At 33.9% G+C, this 21,255-nt stretch overlaps 1 protein-coding gene across 12 annotated transcripts in view; it reads left to right on the forward strand.

Moving 5' to 3' along the window:
- Positions 1-21,255, forward strand: part of FBXW7 (F-box and WD repeat domain containing 7) — a 230,246-nt gene that overhangs the window by 164,282 nt on the left and 44,709 nt on the right. Inside the window, exon 2 of one of the 12 annotated variants that reach the window (XM_055549486.1) lies at positions 927-1,104. The exons of the other annotated variants lie outside the window; for them this stretch is intronic. Within the exon in view, the coding sequence (XP_055405461.1) occupies positions 927-1,104 (178 nt within the window). The remainder of the gene's footprint in view (positions 1-926; positions 1,105-21,255) is intronic. 12 annotated transcript variants of the gene reach the window in all.

The following is a 21,255-nucleotide window of genomic DNA, read 5'->3' on the forward strand; positions in this document are numbered from 1 at the left end:
CATGTTTTAGAAAGATATATCTGACTGTGGTATATCAGAGAAATTAGGCCCTAAGGATTTGTGATGAGCTGGTTAGTCAGTATTCATCTTACTTTAGTTACACCACAGGTTATATTTATAAATATTTGGGTTTTAAAATATATTTAATCAGTCACGGGACTGTTATACTTTCAAGTGGAATTGCTAAGTATTTCAGAATTATAGAGCTTGAACTGAAATTTGCAAACAACTAAAATGTCACGTGTTAAGACTAACCTGAAGTGTTTATTATTAACTATCCAGAACTAGAGTCCATTTAATGTCTTAGTGAGTATGAGATAAAGAATGGTACGTATGGAAGAGGAAAAGAGCTTACTGAAGACAAACACTTGAAGATACAGTGCTCATTCTGAATGAGGACGTTCTAAGATAGGACAAATGTATGTTTATAGTTTTTGAGCATGCATAAATACTGCCCTTAAATTTGAAGCACAGTTCAAAACACTCCTAAAATAATAATGCTGATATTTGCTTAAGAAAGGCAATAAATATTCAAAAGAAAATACAGTGATTAACTTTTGGATTTTTATAGAGAAAAGTTTACTTTCACTTTCTAGGGAGTATACCTAGGTTAGTCACTGGAGAAGTTTTCAAAGGGACCCTGTAGCATAGCCCTGCTCTGGTTGTCTTACTGACTTTGTAAGGGAGGTTCACCAGCTGTTTGACTGGCAGGAGCAGGAGCTTTCACTTCAGTAGTTTATAATTCCTGGCTATTCTAGGATAGTTTGCACTTCACCAAGCCTCAGACAGGTCAGGACATTTGGTAGGAGAAGGTTGAAAGACAAAAGCAGCAGGCCTTGGGTTCTCAGCCTTTTTTTTTTTAATTAGAAAGTTGTATTTTAGTTTGGTGGCTAGAATTTTTAGTAATGTGCCTGTATTACATGTAGAGAGTGTTCATCAGCCAAGAGGAGTTTTAAAATGTCAAAACCGGGAAAGGCTACTCTAAACCATGGCTTGGTTCCTGTTGATCTTAAAAGTGCAAAAGAGCCTCTACCACATCAAACCGTGATGAAGATATTTAGCATTAGCATCATTGCCCAAGGCCTCCCCTTTTGTCGAAGACGGGTAAGTCTCACACATTTGAAAAACAGGAATATTTGTTTAAATGAACTACTTCTGCCTCTTTTGGTGAAAACATGCTTCAAATTTCAATTGATATTTATAACTAAAACTATCGGAGCATTATGTCGCCCCTGAAAACTTCTGTAAGTGACAGTTTTAGTAACATGATAGAGAGTCTTGAGGGCTAGGTTACCTAATTTACCTTTTTGTCTCTCTCATTTATTTTTATGGTGTTAGAATTGTTTAAACTTACTTAAAATTGGTAAATTTAAAAACCATGTTTTGAAATATGTTGGCAGATACTGAAAACCCAAATTTATTGTTTTTATTTTGTGGGAAAAGTAAAGAGCTGGTGGGACTGTCCTTTAACATGGGAATTACAGTATCTAGCTCTTATAAAGAGTTTATCTGGCACTTGAAGCTAGATTATTTTTAAATCACTATTTTTTAAATTAAACTTAACATAATAGTGACATTACTTTTTGCTGTTATGTAAAATAAAACTAGTGTGCCGTTGTGTGGCAGTTACGATATAGTTTATATATAGACAATCCTGAAGTAACAAACATTTTGTAGAATTTGTACTAATCTATAATCAGGTTATGATTTTCTGTATGTTCTTCAGGATAACATTCTCGTCCCCTCCAAGTTTTGACCCTGTTTATATTAATGGTTTTGTTGTATTTTTTGAGTTACTTCATATTGCCATTTTGAATTATTAACTAGAGTAATATATTTTTAGATCTAGTATATGTTTAGGATCCTGAACACATTAAACCGAAAAATACCTGTCAGAGATGCACATATCCGTACTATTAGTGTTTTAGTCCTTTTTAACTCTCTCCTCTTTTCTTTTAATTGAAAGACAAATATTCTATTAAACAAATAGGTTAACTTATAATACCTGAAAAGTATTTTTCCTCTTTATTTGCTGGGACTTAAATAGCCTTTGTAAAAATACGTTTTCTAATTACTTTAGTTTTTGAACTGTTTCTACTTCTACTCCAAATAAGTGGTAGCCATGTTGAAAAGCATTTTAAGTAGGTTTTAAATGTAATACAAATTAAACATTGAATATAAAATATAAATCTTTCTGTCCCCTCATTTTCTTCTTTACTATGTTTTCAGAAAGTGTTTCTTGTTTTCTTTAAATCTTTTCTTCTTTCGCTTTGTCACTTTTATAACTTCTGAATGAGGTCACTGCTCTGATTTAAGCATTTACACAGAGGCCTCTAGTAGCCTCTCTAAGGTCATTAATAAATTATTTTTTATTTTAATACTTCTGTAAAAAAATATCAATACAAGTAAACCATCAAATTAAGGAAAATAAATTGGAATTTTTTAATTGAGGGGTTAAGATATTGACAATCAAGATAATTTTTTTCTTGTTGAATATTTCTAATAAACTTAAGTACAGTGTATGACGGATTACTTCATTATGTCACAATGCATGTTTTCTGTCTTCATCTTTACATGAAACTTAAAAGAATCAGGAGCAGATTCTATTAAGAAAATTTAATAGACAACTTGAAGGCTTTCCTTGGGGGTTTCCTAGGGTCACTATTCAGTTCGACTTTTCTAGGCTACTGTTAACGTTAAATTATAGCCTGGCATTTGTTATTACAGAAGAGTACTAAATTTGAAAAGTAGAATTCAAACTAGAACATCATTCTAAATTAGGGGAAGATAGTTAGAAAACAGAATTAACACACTCATTTTTAGACTGCCTGCCAATAATTTACTATTGCATAACTCATTGACTCTGACTACTAGAAATATTAGAGGGCTAGTGTAATTATATCCCTATCCCCTCCTTTTTGCAACTGGTTTAAAGTAGCTTTAAATTGATTCACATGTTCTTTGTTGTTTAACTTACTTATTTTCCCTTAGTAATGTTAATGATAGACACTTTAAATGTATTTTTTATCAAAGATTTTGAAAAGACTTCTGGTGTTATATGTAATTAATCATATTTTGTACCTAACATCCAGTATATCTTTCATTTTTAATCAGATTATTATACACTGACCACATGTGTGTAGATTTCTCTGTTTTGTAGGCCATTTTTTTCTTCTAAGTAGTGAGATAATACTGTGTGACCTCTTACAAGACTCTGTAGGTTTGACCTGTTAAAAGTTGAAAAATATGATATTGCCCCTCCATTCATCATAGGTGTTGATCTATTGAATGTTTGCACAATAAAATAATTTTTTAAATTGTGAAAAATTCTTTGGAATAGTTTTCATAACTACAACTTCAATTTATAGCTCTTGAAATGCTTTCACGGAATTAATTTACTCCATCATTAAGTACTATCAGTACTGCTAGTCTAATTTACTATAATGTAAATGATTTTGGTTTCTAAAATAACTGACCATCCTTTAAAGGGAGAGAAAATTTACAGGAAAAACTTAGTTTATAAAATCACTGGAAAATTGTTTTATTTTTCTTTGAAATTGGAATGCCTATATGGTAATACTATATTTCCAAATCCTAAGATACATTATTTTTCTACATTTTAAACATATATGAAATTAGGATATGTCTTGTTGGAATTTCATAGCTTATCTGGCACCATTTTTTGCTTTCTGATGATAAGAGAAATAATAGTATCTTGCAATTAATAATAGTATGTTGAAAGAAAATTCACTTTAAGGCTTAAATCTTGAACTCTTTTTGTTTTTGTTCGGAGACTTTTAAGCATTTACAATATTCTCATGAGGTTATTCTTCAGTGTTACTTTTTGGTAGAAATTTCCAAATGACATGAAATTCATGGTTTATATCCGGGCTTTTAAAGATACCTGGTTGACTGTTGGTTTATAGAAAAATGTGTTTGTAGAGAGCGTTTATATTCTTGGATTTGAACCACATGCCAGTTGTGTAGCATAAGCAGCAGCAGCAGAGCTGAGTAAGGGAATGGGGTCAAACTGCTGGTGGACGCTGTAGGGAGGTGAGCGGCAGGCAGTATGGTGCAGAACTTGTTCCCCTGAAACCCGGAGCTCAGGCAACGATGAGATATATGACTAGTTTTCTGATAGTTGAAAATAATTTTGTAGTAGTTATATTCTATACCAAGTTCTGTTTAAAGTACCATGTCCATGTTTAAAAATAAATGCTTTGCTTTAAAATGAAAATGGAGATAAAATTAAAATAGAACATTTGTGTCATTTGAGAAAATATTTGAGTTAATATCACTCTGTGTATTGTTACCATTGCGTACATGCATGCTCAGTCGCGTCTGACTCTTTGTGACCCTATGGACTGTAACCTACCAGGCTCCTCTGTCCTTGGGATTCTCCAGGCAAGAATGCTGGAGTGTGTTGCCATGCCCTCCTCCAGGGGACTTTTGTGACCCAGGAATCAAACCTATGTCTCCTGCATTGCAGGCAGATTCTTTAGCATTAGTTTAAGTCAAGGGTCCACAAGGGTCCTTTTTTTGCAGAGGGCTGGCAACTATTTTGGGCTCTGTGGACCAGATAGTCATATAGAACTACTGAGCTCTGCCATTATTTGAAAGTAGCTGCCATTGTTTGAAAATGGACATGATTGTGTTTTAATAAAACTTTATTCATGAAACAGTGACATAGGTTTTTAGGATTACAATACTACCATAGTAAATCTTCTTGTGCATACATCTTTTTGTTTGAATGTAAGTTTCAGTTAACAGTTAAGTTTTAGAAAGATTGTTAGAGCCATAAGCCTTTCATTCCTTTAGAAATCTTGATTCTCTCTTCTAATTCTTTTGTAGCTATGTAGAGAAAAATGTTTATGTGCCTAATCACTAGAATTTTTACATACTGCTTATTAATTTACCTTCTCAATATACAGTTGTTGGTTAATCGCTGAGTTGTGTCTGAATTTTTTGTGATCCCATGGACTATAACTTGCCAGGCTCCTCTGTCCATGGGATTTCCCAGGCAAGAATACTGGAGAGCTTGCCATTTCCTTCTCTAGGGGAACTTCCCAACCCAGGGATCAGACTGCATCTCTTATATTGGCAGGAGGGTTCATTACCACTGAGCCCCAGGAAACCCTTGCTATCATTGTATAATAACCTACTAAATATACTGTGCATTCTCCAGCCATTTTATGTATTTTAATTAATTTTTAAATGTTTGTTAATATTGTAAGTTAGGTATTATCTCCACTTGGTATACTTGAAAGCCAGGCCTCAAACAAGTTACCTATCCCCAATTTTCTTGGTAAAGAGTAAAGCTGGTGTTTAACCTCAGGACTCTCCAGTGCTACAGGTAGTAGCTATTTTCTTTCTACTATGTTTTTTGACCTTTTTAAAATGAACTTAAACTTTTTTCAACCACTGTTTATATTTTGAAGGGTAAGCCTGGGAACATATCAATGTTGACATTGTTTCTTTGACAATAATTCATTCAAAGCTTCAAATAATTGACCTAAAGATAACTTTGGTAGCATATTATATTTATAGATTGAGTATTTTTTGTGTACTCTCTTTTTAAAATGTTTCATTTGTAAAGTTATCCCACAGATGATGCAGTGATTATAGTCATAAAAAACTAGAAATATTCAAAGAGTATATACATTTATTGTCTTTATAAGCTGAGGGGTGGTACCTGGTAAAGAAAAAGTTATTCATAACCCTTGTTAAAATCAAGACAGACGTTCAGGAGGACTGTCGTGGTACATGTAGGGACTGTTACTATTCTGTGCATGCTACGTTGCTTCAGTCATGTCCGACTATGTGCGATCCTATGGACTATAGCCTGACAGGCTCCTCTGTCCATGGGATTCTCCAGGCAAGAATACTGGAGTGGATTCCCAACCCAGGGATTGAACCCACATCTCTTTACATCTCCTGCATTGGCAGGCAGATTCTTTACTACTAGTGCCACCTGGGAAGGGACTTCCACTAGGGAGGCTCGCAGTAGGGGAGGCAGATTGGGCTCAACTCGTAAAAGTACAAATTTACAGCCATAAAGCAGGTTAGAAAGTCTGATGGTAGATAATTACTAAGAAATATCAAGGCTAACAGGATGACACTGGTTAAATGAACTAATCAAGGTGGTCAAACATCACCTGGGGGATGGGAGACTGGCGGACCCAGCAGATATGAGGGGGAGGTTCGGGTCCCGAATGTGATCAATATCAAGGATGGGGAATTCTGGTTAATGTGATGTAGCAGGATTCTTGCTAAAATTTGGTTCTTGAGAACATGCCCAAGGGCAGGGCCTAGTTGAAAAAGAGCTCAAAGGAGCCTGATTAGAGTTTGGTTAAGGAGAGAACCTTTGTCATACTGCCGGGTCTGTGTTTGGTAGGCAACCAGTCAGAACAGCGTGTCTGACAGATTAACCATCTTCACACTGCAATGCAGTTCCATTCTCATCAGTTTGTTCAAGTAACACTTTTGCCTGTGATGACAAAAATTCAAAATAACATTATATGTCTCTTAGCTTCTGTATTCTCTTGGATTCAAGTTTTTTTCTTCATTGTTGAATTATTGATGATACTAATTTTTAAGAATACCCTGTATTCAAAATTTTATTCTCATTTAGGCATAATCTATTTTGTTGTTTTATATGTATAATCTTCAGTTAGTTCAAGCTATCTATACTTTTTTAGGCTCCTTTAATAGACTTTTCAGCAAATATCTGCCAGTTTTATCAGACAGTTGTATTGCCTTTGTTTCAGAAAACAACCTCTCTAATTATTTACTCTACAGTATAATTTTCACTTGTATGAAGATTTTGTAAGCCATTATAAGTTCTGTTGTTCAAGCAAACTTGTGAAGTACTACCTTCCTGAGAAGTTTGATAATCTCCTAAATCCTCTGAGTTGAGTGATGATATAGAGAATTTTTATTTTCTTGGAATAGTTAATATTTTCTACTTCTCTTTATAAAAATTAGATATGCTCAGTATGTAAAATACAGAAGTGTTTCTTTTCATTTTCCTAAATTATCAGTAATTCCACTGTTCACAAATAACCACAATAAAAATTATAAGGAAATAATTTTTTAATTGATACTTTAATTCATTTTTAAGGTATCACTGGTAGTTTTCTATGGCTGTAGTTATTCAAAAGTGTATTATAATCTGTCAAGTGGATGTATCATCATTTTCCTACTGTTGCTAATTTGGTCAGTGACCTGCTTTGAACTTTTTTATATATAAATCTTTAATGTCCCTATACACTTTTTTCTGGAAGTAGAATTATTGGGTCAAGGAGTATGAATTTTTTTTTAGATTGTTGATAAATACTACTAAATTGTTTTCCAGAAAGACTGTATCAAATCAAAACCAACATGAGGGACTTCCAATGTTGTTTAACAAGAGAAAGAAATCATATTTTAAGCAAATTTATTTCTAGTATGACCAAGTTTTATGGATTTTACTTACTTGATAATATATTTCAGTGTTTATTGTTCTAAGTTTTCTATCGAAGGAATGTTTTTTCATTTTGAGAAAATAATTATATATGTTATACTTAAAACTTCAATAGGAAAATATACAAATAGAACAAGAAATTATTTGTTGCTAATGTGATTTTAAAAACTTCTTTCTGGAAAATAATATTTTCCATTGACCTGCCATGTATATTATTTGTAGCTATAATTTTCTTCTACTCTTCCCATAGTTTTAAAGCTGTCGTCTTTTTTTATCTGCACAGATGATCCATATGTGTAGTTTTATAATTTATCATTGATTTATATATTTTTACTGTCTTATGGTTATCTCAGTTTTTGTCATCTTAGTTTATACGTTTATATTTCTGAGTTTTAGTGTGATGTTTGTACAGTTTAAATGACAGCCTCTCCCAAAGTATATTGCTATTAATAATCTCTACTACAGGAGTACTTTTCATGCTAGCAAACGCAGCTGCCAGAAATACTTGCCTGTTTCTTAAAGCACTACAACTTGGTCTTACATTTCTGACATAGCTTTGCCTTTTGCCCCAATCCAGGTTTACCTTTTATTTTTATTTTTTAATTCTAGTCTAGCTATGATTAATTCTTTTTTAAAGTAGTTGTAGCAAATCTGCTCTTCTAAAATGTCTTGATGCCCAAAAGAGATTTCACGAGACTCAACATTTGTTTCATGGAACTCTTAGTCAAGAGGAAATAGTTGGATATTTCCTTAACCTACAGAAATAATGAAACCTTTAAAAAGCCAGCATCATGTTCCCCTCCCCCATACTGGTCTATTCTGTATCTGCCGTTACATTTGTGCCACTTTCTCCAAATCCTTTCCATGACCTCACAGCCAGGCTTCTCTCTCTGGATGGAACCTTCCCCCCAGCACTGACGCTTCCACCGTCCTCACCCACGAGTGGCGCGTACCGTAGTTGTGGCCATTACCTTTGGCTCCTGAACTTACATGGACTGTCTAGTGGTGATATTTGACAGCTTCCTTTAGTTATCTTGTCTCCTCACTTGAGGCTATAAACTCTTAGACTTCAGAAATTATCTTTAATATCTTTTTATGTATGACCAATTTGTTGAAGTTTTTGTTAAGTCTAGAAAATTCTTAAAGGGGTTTTGATACTGTTAGAATATGACATGTTTTTGTTTACTAAATACTTTCAAATGACTGTGCAGCTGTGATTTTGAATATTTCATTTTCTAAATATAACTAAACTCAGATACAGTTTGATGCTTAATCTTAAAAGTAATTACTACTTAGCAGTTTTGAAAATGAAGGAGAAACAAACATAGGGTATACTCATTTAGATGGCACTTATGAGAGTCTGCCATAGCCAAAAAAGTCAGAAAATATGAAAACTATTACAAAACTTTGGAAAGAAAGAACAGAGTGGTGCTGTGAGCAAGTTTGGAGAGTGATTTTAATAGATTCTCTGATTTTTTTTTTTAAGTGCATAAACTAAAATGGAGCTTTTTAAAGTTTTGTCCACACATGTATTCCATTGGAACTTGGGGAAAAACTGGCATTTCCAGATCATCTGATATCTTTTATTGTCACTGTATTTCATCAATAAAAGAATTAACTGGTTACCACATATCAGGAGATTTTGTTTTAAATCCTGTCAATTTCTTAAGAATGTTTCCTACATCATGCAAAAGATGAGTAAGCAGAATATAAACTTAAATTTTCTTGTGGTCTTATTTTTTTGTATTGTGCAAGGCAGTAGCTGTAAATAAAAAGATGATTCTTCCCTTCTTCCTGTGGATATGCAAAAGTGAAAATCACAGTTCTCTTGAGCGTTTTATAGTTAGTGGTTAAACCATAAATAAACCCTTATAGTACAAAAGGGTAGTTGCTTAAATGGATTCCTATAGCAAATAGGAGCAATGTAAGAGCATGAGAGGGCCACCTTGGTCTCAATGCAATGGCTCAGGAAAGGCTTCACAGCACCTTTAAAATGGGAAGGATATTGTTTGCTAAGCAGATGATCAGAGAAGTGAACAGAAGAAACTTGTGTTATTGTTTGGTCTCACATATTGTTTTTTTTTTCACATTAATTATACTGCAAATTATTCACTTATTTCTGGATATGAGATTTATTAATAGTAATAAGAGTCCTGAAATATGTATTAACTTAGAACAAGGTTGGAAACTTTTCTAGAATCTGTAGATGTAACAGTGAAGTAGATGGACAAAGGCCATGCCCTCATGGAGCTTAGATTCTATTTCAGGGAAGCAGGAAAGTAATGCTAATGTTGGATGTTGCTAAAACAGGGTAACAGTATAATAGGGTCTAATGGGATGCAGGGAAGACACTGGTCTAAGTACTTTCCACATATGAACTCATTTAATCCTTACAATTACCTCATGAAGTAACAGACTGCATTATGTTCTCCCTGTTTTGTAGATACAGGATCCAGAGGTGTAGGAAGTTTAGCTGACTTGCCCTAGAGCTAGTAGATGATGGAGCTAAGATTCTAACCTGGGTATCTAGCTACAGCATCGTTAAAAACTATGGTATATTGACTGGATAGTGATTTGTTGAAGGAATGGTTTCAAGGGTTAACTTTTGCCATGTAATCCTAGATTTTAAAATACGACAGAGGATGAGATGGCTGGATGGCATCACCGACTCGATGCACAGGAGTTTGGGTGAACTCCTGGAGTTGGTGATGGGCAGGGAGGCCTGGCGTGCTGCGATTCATGGGGTCGCAGAGTCGGACACGACTGAGCGACTGAACTGAACTGAATTCATATTTTGTTTTCACAATTTATGATGACCTCAATCACATTGCTTTCTAGATGTTTTTGTCATCTTGTGATGTCAAAGTATTATGTTGCGCCTCAGTTGTCAGATATTAATGCAAAGAAAATTATTGTTTGTAAATCTACAACTACAGCATAGAAATAACTGCCATGAAGTGTTACCCCCTTTTGTTGATAACAATCAGGGCAAGCCTATTTCAACTTGTAGGTCATATTTTACAGAAACTAACTTAGTTTAAGTTAAGATGTGGAGTATGGGAGACAGATGAAAAATATGCTAGAAATAAACAGGTTACGAAGCTTCTGGCTGGGTAAACAGGTATGAAATAAAACTGTGGTCCCTTGTCTGCAGACCAAGAGTCCAGTAAGCCCTGAAAACAAAATGCTTTAACAAGTTATCCAAATCTAACCCTGACTAACATAAGACACTCATGTTTATTGTTTATCTGAATATTTGTATATTTTGCTACAGAAATGTTCATATGTGATATACTAGAAGTGTTCTGCCATGCACAGCATATGTCCCATGTTACCTTCTAAACTCCAGAAAGTTTTGAAATCAGGAACACAGCTTTCTCCAAAATTGTGGCACTAACTACAGACAGCTATCATCCACATATAAAAAATGGAATATACTTTGAAATGTCGAAGTAACCTAAGCCTTATCTTAAGTCTGTCTACATTCATATTTAAATGCTTTACATTAATACCTAAATTTTATTAACCCAATTATGGGCAGCTCCATATAGTATGATGATAGTTCAGAGCTTATGTATTATTTTTCTTCAGTGATTAAATGCAGCTTATACTAGCAGACTTTAAGTGAGGAAGGAGTACGTCAGCCACTTATTTTTCTCAGTTTTCTGCTAAATATTAACACCACTAAATTAATTTTCATTCTGCTAATGCATATTAGGCATATACATCCTCCTTGCGTGTGATGCTAATGTAACAAAGATGAATGAGGCAGCAAAGACCTTCCCTTAAGAAGGCCACTGAAGCTTTTCTGTCTCTGAAAGACTTATCTTATTTTCTCCTTTCCATGGTCACATATCAAAATCAGAGGAACACAGATTAATTAATCTATTCAGTAAATAAGCATCTGTTAGTTTACAGGCACAGTTCTAGATACAGTATTGAACAAAACAGAAAAAAAAAAAGACATACTGTTTTTATAATTTAGTATTTCAGACCCTGAGATTTCCACCTCAGTGTGGACAGGATGGGCTTTCCAGGTGACTCAGTGGTAAAGAATCTGCCTGCCAATGCAACAGATGTGGGTTTGATCCCTGGATCAGGAAGATCCCTAGAGGAAGAAATGGCAACCCACTTCAGTATTCTTGCATGGGAGATAGCCTGGTGGGCTCCAGTCCATAGAGTCATAAAGAGCTGGACATGACTGAGCACACAGGCACACACATGGACATCATGTTTGGTCTGCTTCAGTATAGAGTGTGTCACCAGACACTTTTATTCAGTTGTGTACTTCTCTTTCAGAGAAGGCAGTGGCAACCCACTCCAGCACTCTTGCCTGGAAAATCCTATGGAGTCGCTAAGAGTCAGACAGGACTGAGCGACTTCACTTTCACTTTTCACTTTCATGCACTGGAGAAGGAAATGGCAACCCACTCCAGTGTTCTTGCCTGGAGAATCCCAGGGACTGGGGAGACTGGTGGGCTGCCGTCTATGGGGTCGCACAGAGTCGGACACGACTGAAGTGACTTAGCAGCAGCAGCATCAGTACTTCACATTTCCAAGAGGGTTGGTGATCATTTATTTGTGTTATGGTTTCTCCATATGTATACACATACATATTAATACATATGCACACACTCTGCCGTACTTGATAGCATTATGTTGGTAACTTAATTGAAAAATATTATGATCTATAAGTTTTCAAATACTGCTGGGTAGTATACAGCATAGAATATTATCTTGAGGCTCTGAAAAATTAAATATGATGCCATACTATTTCGTTTTTCATGTTTTTGCCGGAAAACTGTAGTCTTTAATATCAGGCTCACCACAGTGATTTCTTCCTGGATTGTTCCTAAGTCAGAATTAGAGTTCTTGACCCTATCCCTGACCTTTTAATGGAAACTTGCATAAATTAATGTGTCTCACATATAAATCAGTTAAATAATGGTAGATATAATTGTGGTAGATGTAAATAATGATACTATAATGTAGGATTTTTTAAAAATGTGTTATTTTTTCTATAGGAGTAATATTAGAAAGGTCTACCATTTGTGGTAAAACCAATGACATTCTTAGTTTCTTTTATAAGAACTTATCAATGCAACACATCTCTTTATTTGCATATATAGAGCTTTATTCCTACAGTGGGTAAAAGGTAAAATAATTATAGTAGGTTTTTTAAAAGTAAATCTAAGATTAGATTAATAAAAGTTTTTCTTGTGGTTTTGGTAATGTCTATGTGTGTAAGTGTTTATGTATACATTTATGAACTTTATTGAAATTTTTTTAGATCTGGCGGAAACAATTCAACAGTATTTCTCAGACGTTAATATACAAATATTGACCTCAAATGCACATAGCTTATTAGCCATTTGTTTATTTACTTATGTTTTTTATTGATCATGTAATGTTGTGGCTTCTCTGTAGCTCAGACAGTAAAGAATCTAGTTACAGTGCGGGACACCTGGGTTTAATCCCTGGGTCAGAAAGATTGCCTGGAGAAGGAAATGGCAATCCACTCCAGTATTCTTGCCAAGAGAGCTCCATGGACAGAGGAGCCTGGCGGGCTGCAGTCCATGGGGTCACAAAGAGTTGGACATGACTGGGCAACTAACACTACATGTAATGTTGGGGAAATCTATTTTGAGACAAAAAAATATATATGATAATGTTGGATGAAATTCTCTTAAACTTGTTCTCCTTACTAGTCTTGAAAATGAAAATTAAAATCTGTGGCTTATTCCTGTATTTAATTACATTTTTATGTGTGGATGATCTCAGATTATTCACTTGGGAGCAATTTAAACAGCTTAAACAGCTTTTCAATAATCCACAGATATCTCTACATTATCAGTTCAGATTTTAAAATGTCATTGTTACTACTAGTTTGAACATGTAGGGGCAGTATAGTACTGTTCTTATAAATCTTGTCTGAATTTGTGAGTTTTTAAAAAATCTTTTAAGTGTTGTTAGAAGCTTTTTCTTTGAGGAAGTACAACTTCGTATCTTATTTTTTAAAGGATAATTGGTACTGTTTTATTAAGTTGGGACTATTCTTTCAATTTGGGTTCTTTTATATATATATATACACACACACTATTCTATACAAAAGCTTTCATATTATATAAGCTCATGGCCTTGATTTATATTTGAAGTCAAAGACTATGTTAAGCTAGTTAACAGGGAAAATGCATTTTTATGGTTAGACAATAAAATAGAGGACAAGTAGATTCACAGAAATACTAAAATCAGTGCAATTTTGTTCTTATTCATTCTGTACCAGCCTTTCAAAATTAATGGTTAATCATGAGAATTTTAAAAGTTAAGTCTTAATTTTTCAACCTGATAAGTAAACAAAACTTAAAACTCCTAAACACTTACTTTAAGATTCCTTAATATGTAAATAATTTTTCAATAACAAAATGATTAAGAGCTGTTATAAAATTTATAGTAGCTTTTTTTTTTCCACTTAAGGCAGTCTACATTTAATAATTAAAAAGCAACAACTGAGTAGTTATCTCTTCTATCCATTCCATTTATTTATTCCATCTATTCAACAACTTTTACAAGCCAAGAACTTCTTTAGGCGTTTGGAGTACAACAATGAATGAAGCAGACTCAAATCCTTGGCCTTGTGGAGATAATATCAGAGTGGTAGACTGTTTAAGAGCATAGAGATAGTCATTTAGACTGGGCTGAAGTTTTTAGCTTCATCATTTATTATGCCTCTGTAGGATGGAGATAATAATAGTACCTACTTCATAGGATTGTTTTAAGGGTTAAATGAAATAATGTATAGAAAGTATAGTTATACGATAAGAACTTAGTAACAGTTATGAAGTCCACATAAGAGATATTTAGATGTGCTGGTAAAAATTATAATTAATTCTCATGTAATAGCACTTCTTTCACTATGGTTTGTATTTTGAATATGTTTCATTTTTAGTTTCTTTAGATTGTGAGAGAAAATTCATAACACCAATTTTAAATGGTCATTTTTCTTAAACAGTTTCCTGAGTGACTGTTAATCTCTAAATGGAAAGATACTGCACATAAAAAATTAATATGCTCTGTATCTACTTACATTCCATAGATTCATTCAGTGTGACTCTCATGTATATAAAACTTAACCCAATATGCCTTCCTGAATTAAGAAGGTAACATGTGCCATCTTAGTATTTTGTTTAGAGCTTCAAATGTGTTGCTTCAAATATCATAAACTTTTTAAAAATTAAATTTCTATATAAAAATTAAAAACATAGTTTGTTGGTTCACATGTTAGTGGCTAGAATGTCTAAGAAATAGTTTCCATAATGGTTTTTAAGTTCTGTCTCTCTTTCTTTCCCTTAAGGCCCCAAAATATGTTAATTAAGAAATGGAACATAACTTGTTAAAATCTTTGAAAACTGGCTTTTCCAAATGACATCTGGTATATTATTACTATATAAGAATTGAGATTTAAAAAGTTAAAGAATGGGTTCACAGGTCTTAACAAAAGTACTTAGAAATTTTAGATCTATCTTTGGTATCCTGTGCTGCTCTTATTTCTTTTTATTTTTCAGTTATGTGGAAACCCCACGTTTAACACACATGTGCATACACAGGCACAAATACATATCCCCCAAATACATAGAAGTAAAATTCTCATCACCACCACCTCCCTGTTTAATAGCTTATCTGCTCTGTTCATGCGACAACTGCTTCATTGAGGGGAAGTTGTTGTTCTGCCGTTTTCATATTGGCTTTGTTATCATGCAGGATTTTCAGCTGCTCATGCTCATTACCATACAGCTGGTATGTAGAAACGAGAAGGAAGCAAGCAGAAGTTGCACTGTCTACAAGAATAAGAAGCTCTCTTGCAGATGGGGTGCTGGCAGATGGGGCATGTGTTTGAACAGGTTTTACTAATAACAGAATGCATTAAAAATCATTCTGAGAAAGTCTAAGGTCAGTGCCATGAATTCAGAGCTTGAGAGGTTGTTCAGCTTTTCCTAGACCTTTTTAGAATATTAATTAACTCTAATGCAAAAAAGTAATAAATGGCCAACCACAACCTCTTCCAAAATTTTCTTTATCGGTTTTCCTTTTTAAAATTTGAATGTATTTTGTTTCTTTTTAATCTGATTTAAAATGCACTAGTACTGTTAGCTGGTGTTTTTCATCATCTTGCACTTTATTTTGTAGTCTTCAAATATATTTAATGTTCCCAGAGCATGTTTATATACACAACTGTTTTGATACATGTGCTCTGAACATGTAAACATTCTCTAAGCAATGTGATGACATTCTTCAGTTTTGATACATGAGAATTTGATTAGAAGAAGAAAACGAAAGAGGATTTCAAAATCCATGTTTGTAGTGTTGACCACATTGAAGATTGAGATGAGTTATATTCTCTCTGCATTCAAAATTAAGTGGTGGAATGCCCCACATGTATCTTTTGTTAAAATTATTACTTGTATATTTTTAATATTCACAAAACCATAATGAATAAAGTAGTAATTGAAAAAATATCAGTAGTCTTTAAAGGATATTTCAGTAGGATCTCAGTGTTTTGACCCCTTTCATTAAATATACTGCTTCTTGATACATCCTGTCTCAATGGGAGATGGTGATAAAAAGCAGGTAGAGCCACGTAAGGCTAGGCAATTATATGTAAGATATTCGGTTTTCGATTTAATTTTAATGAAAAATTAAAATTAATTAAATTTAATGAAAAGCCTGTTGTTCTGTTCATAGAGATTAAGATACATATTGCCAAAGGTTTTATTTTTAAGCATATATTAGTTATAATGCTTTTGGTAACTCTCAAAAACTTTCATGCTATAGATTTCCTGTCAGTAAAATAGACACACAAAAATGCGATCTGTTAGGTTAATACCTGTGAATCAATAGAACGCTTGATAGGTGAGATCTGTCATAAATGGTGTACGTTAAATATTGTTAAAACTGTATGATGCCTTTACAGGTAAAAGTTTATATTCTATTGCGCATTTTTAAAGGTACAGGGAGTTCTAAACCAGGTTGCCTTTTAAACATAGGCAATAAAGATAACTACATTTTCATCTCATATCAAACCGTATTATTTTCTTCCAATTTAATTTATACTTGAATTGTGTAACTGATAAATACGTAGAAATTTTTATTTTTCCTGAGAGGAGAAACATATAAAATATTATAAGTAATAATATGTATAATACAATACTAAGTAAATGATAAATATATGACATGTTTTATACATCATCTTGCCTTATTCTGAATTATGAGTTTTTCAAATTATGCTGAAAATTAATCTTTTTCAATTATTAATCTCTGTAGTTCTGCCATCTTAGATTAGATATCTTCATATAAATATTACTTATTGATATTCTGATATGTGCAGGAAGTGTGTGAAAAGCTGAGGTACAATAGGAGTCAAAATAGATATGGTCAGTGCTTTTATGGAACTTACCGTCTAATGGGGAAGAGAGACAGTTACTGTGTCCACACTGTGACAGGGTGTTGGGTTCAAGCCCTGTGATTCATAGCCTTACAATGGGGAGGAGGTGGCTCTGTGAAGGAAAGTAGAGACGACCTATACACAGGTAATTCCCACATTGTATCTTCTCTGTGGACCTTTTTTCTGAGCTCCAGAGCTGGTTGGAGTGTGATAATGACTTGAGACCTGGATGTCGCAAAGACACCTCAAACCAAATAAGACTGAAAGTAGAACTTGTGATCCTCCCTGCCCTAGAAAACAGAAGTGAACACTAACCATGTTCAGCGTCCTGTGTCATCTTCCATCCGATTGTGTAAGAAACCTTCACTGCTCACTTCTATCCATCTCTCTAGTCCAGGCCAGCATTTCCTCTTGCATGGCCTGATGGAATAGCTTCCTCTCAGTCTCTCCACATCCACCCTCACTCACTTCCCCATTCTGTCTTAACATTACATTCAGAATGGTATTGCAGGTTTATCTTGACTAACTGTACTTTTCATTACTCTTATTACAGAGACCAGAATCCTGTATGAGGTCTTACACAATGTGGTCATTCTCGACTTCTCTAGCTTCATCTTGCACCTGCCATGGTATCCTTATTCTGTGCACCACAGCTCTATGCGTGCCCCTTCCCACCACACAGCATAGTCGTTCCTTTAAAGAAGAGAAGCCTTCTCTGAACTCCAAACTAAGTCAAAACCCTACTTACTGGTTTCCGTTCTGCTCTGTTTTATCATCTTTCTCCCCTGCTACATTGTGAACGCCAGTCATGAAGCAGAGACTGTACTTAATTTAGCTTATGGAGAATAGGCAACCAAGTGAATGCTGGATGAATGAGTGTCTCTGGTCATTAAAATAACCATATAAATCTAAATTTGTTGTAATTACATATCCTAGTATAGATAATATAATTATGTATCCTAGTATATCTAATATAGATAATTAGAGCCAGTCGAAAGAATAAAATGTAGGATAGACTCATAGAGATATGCATGTGTCCCCAATGATGTTTACTGCTAGAAAGCGACAACCACACACGGATCAAACTGATAGTTATTGAAGATGGACTGGCTCTTAGAAAAAGGTCACGTGTGATGAAATAAAGAAACACGGCCAGAGTGATAATCACGTATTGAAGAGTATGTTCTCATGTACTCAGATGGAAAAGTGCTGTGTTTGTGTGCGTGTGTACATATGCACATGTATATGCATATGTACATCTGTATGTATACACACACACACATACACATTACTTGGTTAATAAGTGTTTTTAAGCTGTCTACTGAACTAAAAAATTAAAAATGAAAAAGTCATAATTCCCTGTTAAGTGTATTTGGGTTAGAGTAAATAGTAAAGACCACTTGAAGCAGTTTTTTCAGTAAGTACTATGATATATAACTTTTGCCTGTTTTGCTATAGTGTTCGCATCTTTATGGTAATGGTGAAAAACCCAGTAGTCTCTTTGAAACGACCTTCCAGTGGAGATACTTTAGCATATTCTGTTCTCAGCTCTTTTTCATTGTTTCACATTTGGAGGAAATAAAGCATGGAACATGAAGAAATAGGGTCAGGAGCTAGAAGTTCTTAAGGGATTTGGGAAAAGGAGGCAAAACTCATGTATTGTTGTGAGCACCTTCCATCAGACTTTCTGCCTGTCTGCCTGTTGATGGCTGTGGAGCCTCAGTACAGCGTCCAAGACGATGGGAGCAGTTCTCCGCCAAGGAAGTATCAGCAGTAGAATGTTAACTCTTTCGCTAGCTGCTGTTAGTAAATTCCCACAGTAAAGTATATCCAGAGTCATGGTTAGTTGTGTAGTTTGTCTTTTCTTTCTCTGTGCCCACTGTGAGTCTTAACATAAACTTCATCTACATATCACGTGTTTGCACACTGAGATAGCCTGTGAAGCATCCTAAAGATTTCTTAACTAATAATACTTCTTCATATATATATATATATATATATATATATATATTAAACCCTATGTAAACTGGAGACCAAGCTCTGCCTGTGGTTAAATCTCAGTTACCAGTTTGATAGTTGTGTGACCTTGGGAATGTTACTTAAATTCACTGTTCCTATTCCGTATCTGTAAAATGAAGTCATAATCATACCTACTTCATAGGGTTGTTGCACAGTTTCACTGGGTTAATATAAGTAAAGTACCGAGAAGAGTGCCTGGAATATAATAAGTTTTCTTCCCTGTATACTTCATTTTCTTAGGAGAATTTTTTTTTTTTTTTTTTACATTGCTTATTCAAAGTTGAATATTTTTGATAGCACTGAAGGAGCACTCAAGTCAGATTAAACTCTAGTGTTTATTTTTTCTTTCTTTTGGTTTAAAATATTGCCATGGGTGCAAACCTTTTGTCTCTCTCTAGGTCTATGTGTTGTCATAGAAATTGGGCAGTTTTATTTATCAGGTACATTGATTTGTCATTTTTTTATTGGCTTGTCTGTCCTCCTCAGTTGGGAAGTTCTCCAGGATAGGGACTGCATCTTGTTCAATTTTGTATACTTTTTGCTTAGAGTCTGGCTTTCAGTATCTCTGGATAACTATTTCTAGAATGTGGTAGTCTAGATCTATAAAAATAAAATGTTGAAGTCACTATTTAGTTTTCTCTCCCTCTTATTTCATTGTTTAGAAAATAGAGAACCATTCTACAACTCAGGATTCATTTGGATGACACTGATCATGTTAAAATGAAATTTGGGGTTAGAAGATCACCATAAATTTTCCTCACAGTAATTTCCTTTTCCTTTGTTACTTTTGTATAAACAAATATAGTGAACTTCACAAAGTTAAGGTCTTTGAAGTAAATTAATTGGTGAGGAGTAAATTATATCTTGGCCTAATGAAATCTATTTATTATAATTGCTTAATAAAAGCTAGTTGAGTAAAAGTATTAGAAAAGGCCATCTAATTTTAATCTTTGCTTTTTTATATTGTGATCATGATGATAAATATGTCTTCATTTAACATTTCTTGAAAAATATTTTAAGTTCTTGATTTGCTATTTTGTGTCCTGATAGAATAACTTTAAAGGAAAAGTTTAAAATGAAGAGGGTTGTGTGTGTCTCATTATCACAAGAGCTAAAAAAATACTACAATTTTAAGAATATTCTAAAGTTCAGCATGTTTTTGCTATCTTTGACTTTATATCCTTTGGAAGACTTAAGTTATTCCTTACAGGATTTTTTTTTTCCATGTTGTAGACATGTGAACATGCATTGACTCAATAAAAATAAAATTTAGATTTAGTTTTTTTTTAAATGTTCTCCTACCACCATGTAGCAGTTTTCAACAGGCAAGTCGTGGGCATAGAGCGGTTCATAACTGTTGTGTGCAGGTTTGTTTCAGAGTCATCGTGCCATCATTGCATGCCATGCTTCCTTATAACTGGCGGGAAACTAATGGTATCCATTCTACAAAAAGAAGTGTTTATAGAGTCATGTATCGAGTGCGACAAACTTTGAAAGTTAATTTGTAAACATTTGGAGCCCTTGAGTATTTATAGATAAATATTTTTTTAAGTTATGTGCTAAATATTAAAGAACTTTTTAATAAAGAAAATAAACTTATAAGTAAAATATTTCTATTACGGTAGTGTTGCCAAGATATCAAAGTGCTCCTAAGCATCAATCCTATAGTTCACTGCCAGTCAAGGATGCTGTAGATCAGACACCTTTTCAGATTAATAGTTATTTTGAAAATGTTTCCACGACAGGCAGAATCTGTCAAACCCCACTCATGACTACTTCCAGCAGTATTTCTTTGTACTCAGATTTTATTTACTGACTCTTCAAGCCTTTTGGAATCTCCTGAAATGGTAAGGGATCATGTACGTGTTATGCTAGTCATATAATTCCTGATAGTTTCAAAGCAAAGAATGCAGTTTGTTAAATTATATATACAGTAATTGCTTTAAAATGTAAATTGATGTTTCTAAAATGAATATTTTGAATCCTCCTTTTTAAATGTAGTGGGGGCATGATTACTAGGTTCTTCCCTACTCACTTGACAGCTACATCAAACACTTGAATACTTAAAGAGCAGGCAAGCTACTCTAAAATAAGTAAAGAATTGATTAAAGATCAGTATGATGTACACTTTCTAGAGGAAGAATGCAGTGTGTTTTATGTTTCTTCCTGGCCTAGCACCGATATGGAAGAGATACTTAATAAATGTTTTTAAATAAGGGAAATAAGTTCAAGTTCATAAACTTGATTCATAACTAGAGTTTTAAAAGATTGGTTTAAGCTCTCCCTTCTCATTTTGAATTCTTCTGTAAAATATTTAAGGTACTTGAGAAGAGAT

Source organism: Bubalus kerabau, chromosome 16 (assembly GCF_029407905.1).
Source record: "Bubalus kerabau isolate K-KA32 ecotype Philippines breed swamp buffalo chromosome 16, PCC_UOA_SB_1v2, whole genome shotgun sequence".
Classification (NCBI taxonomy): Eukaryota; Metazoa; Chordata; class Mammalia; order Artiodactyla; family Bovidae; genus Bubalus; species Bubalus kerabau.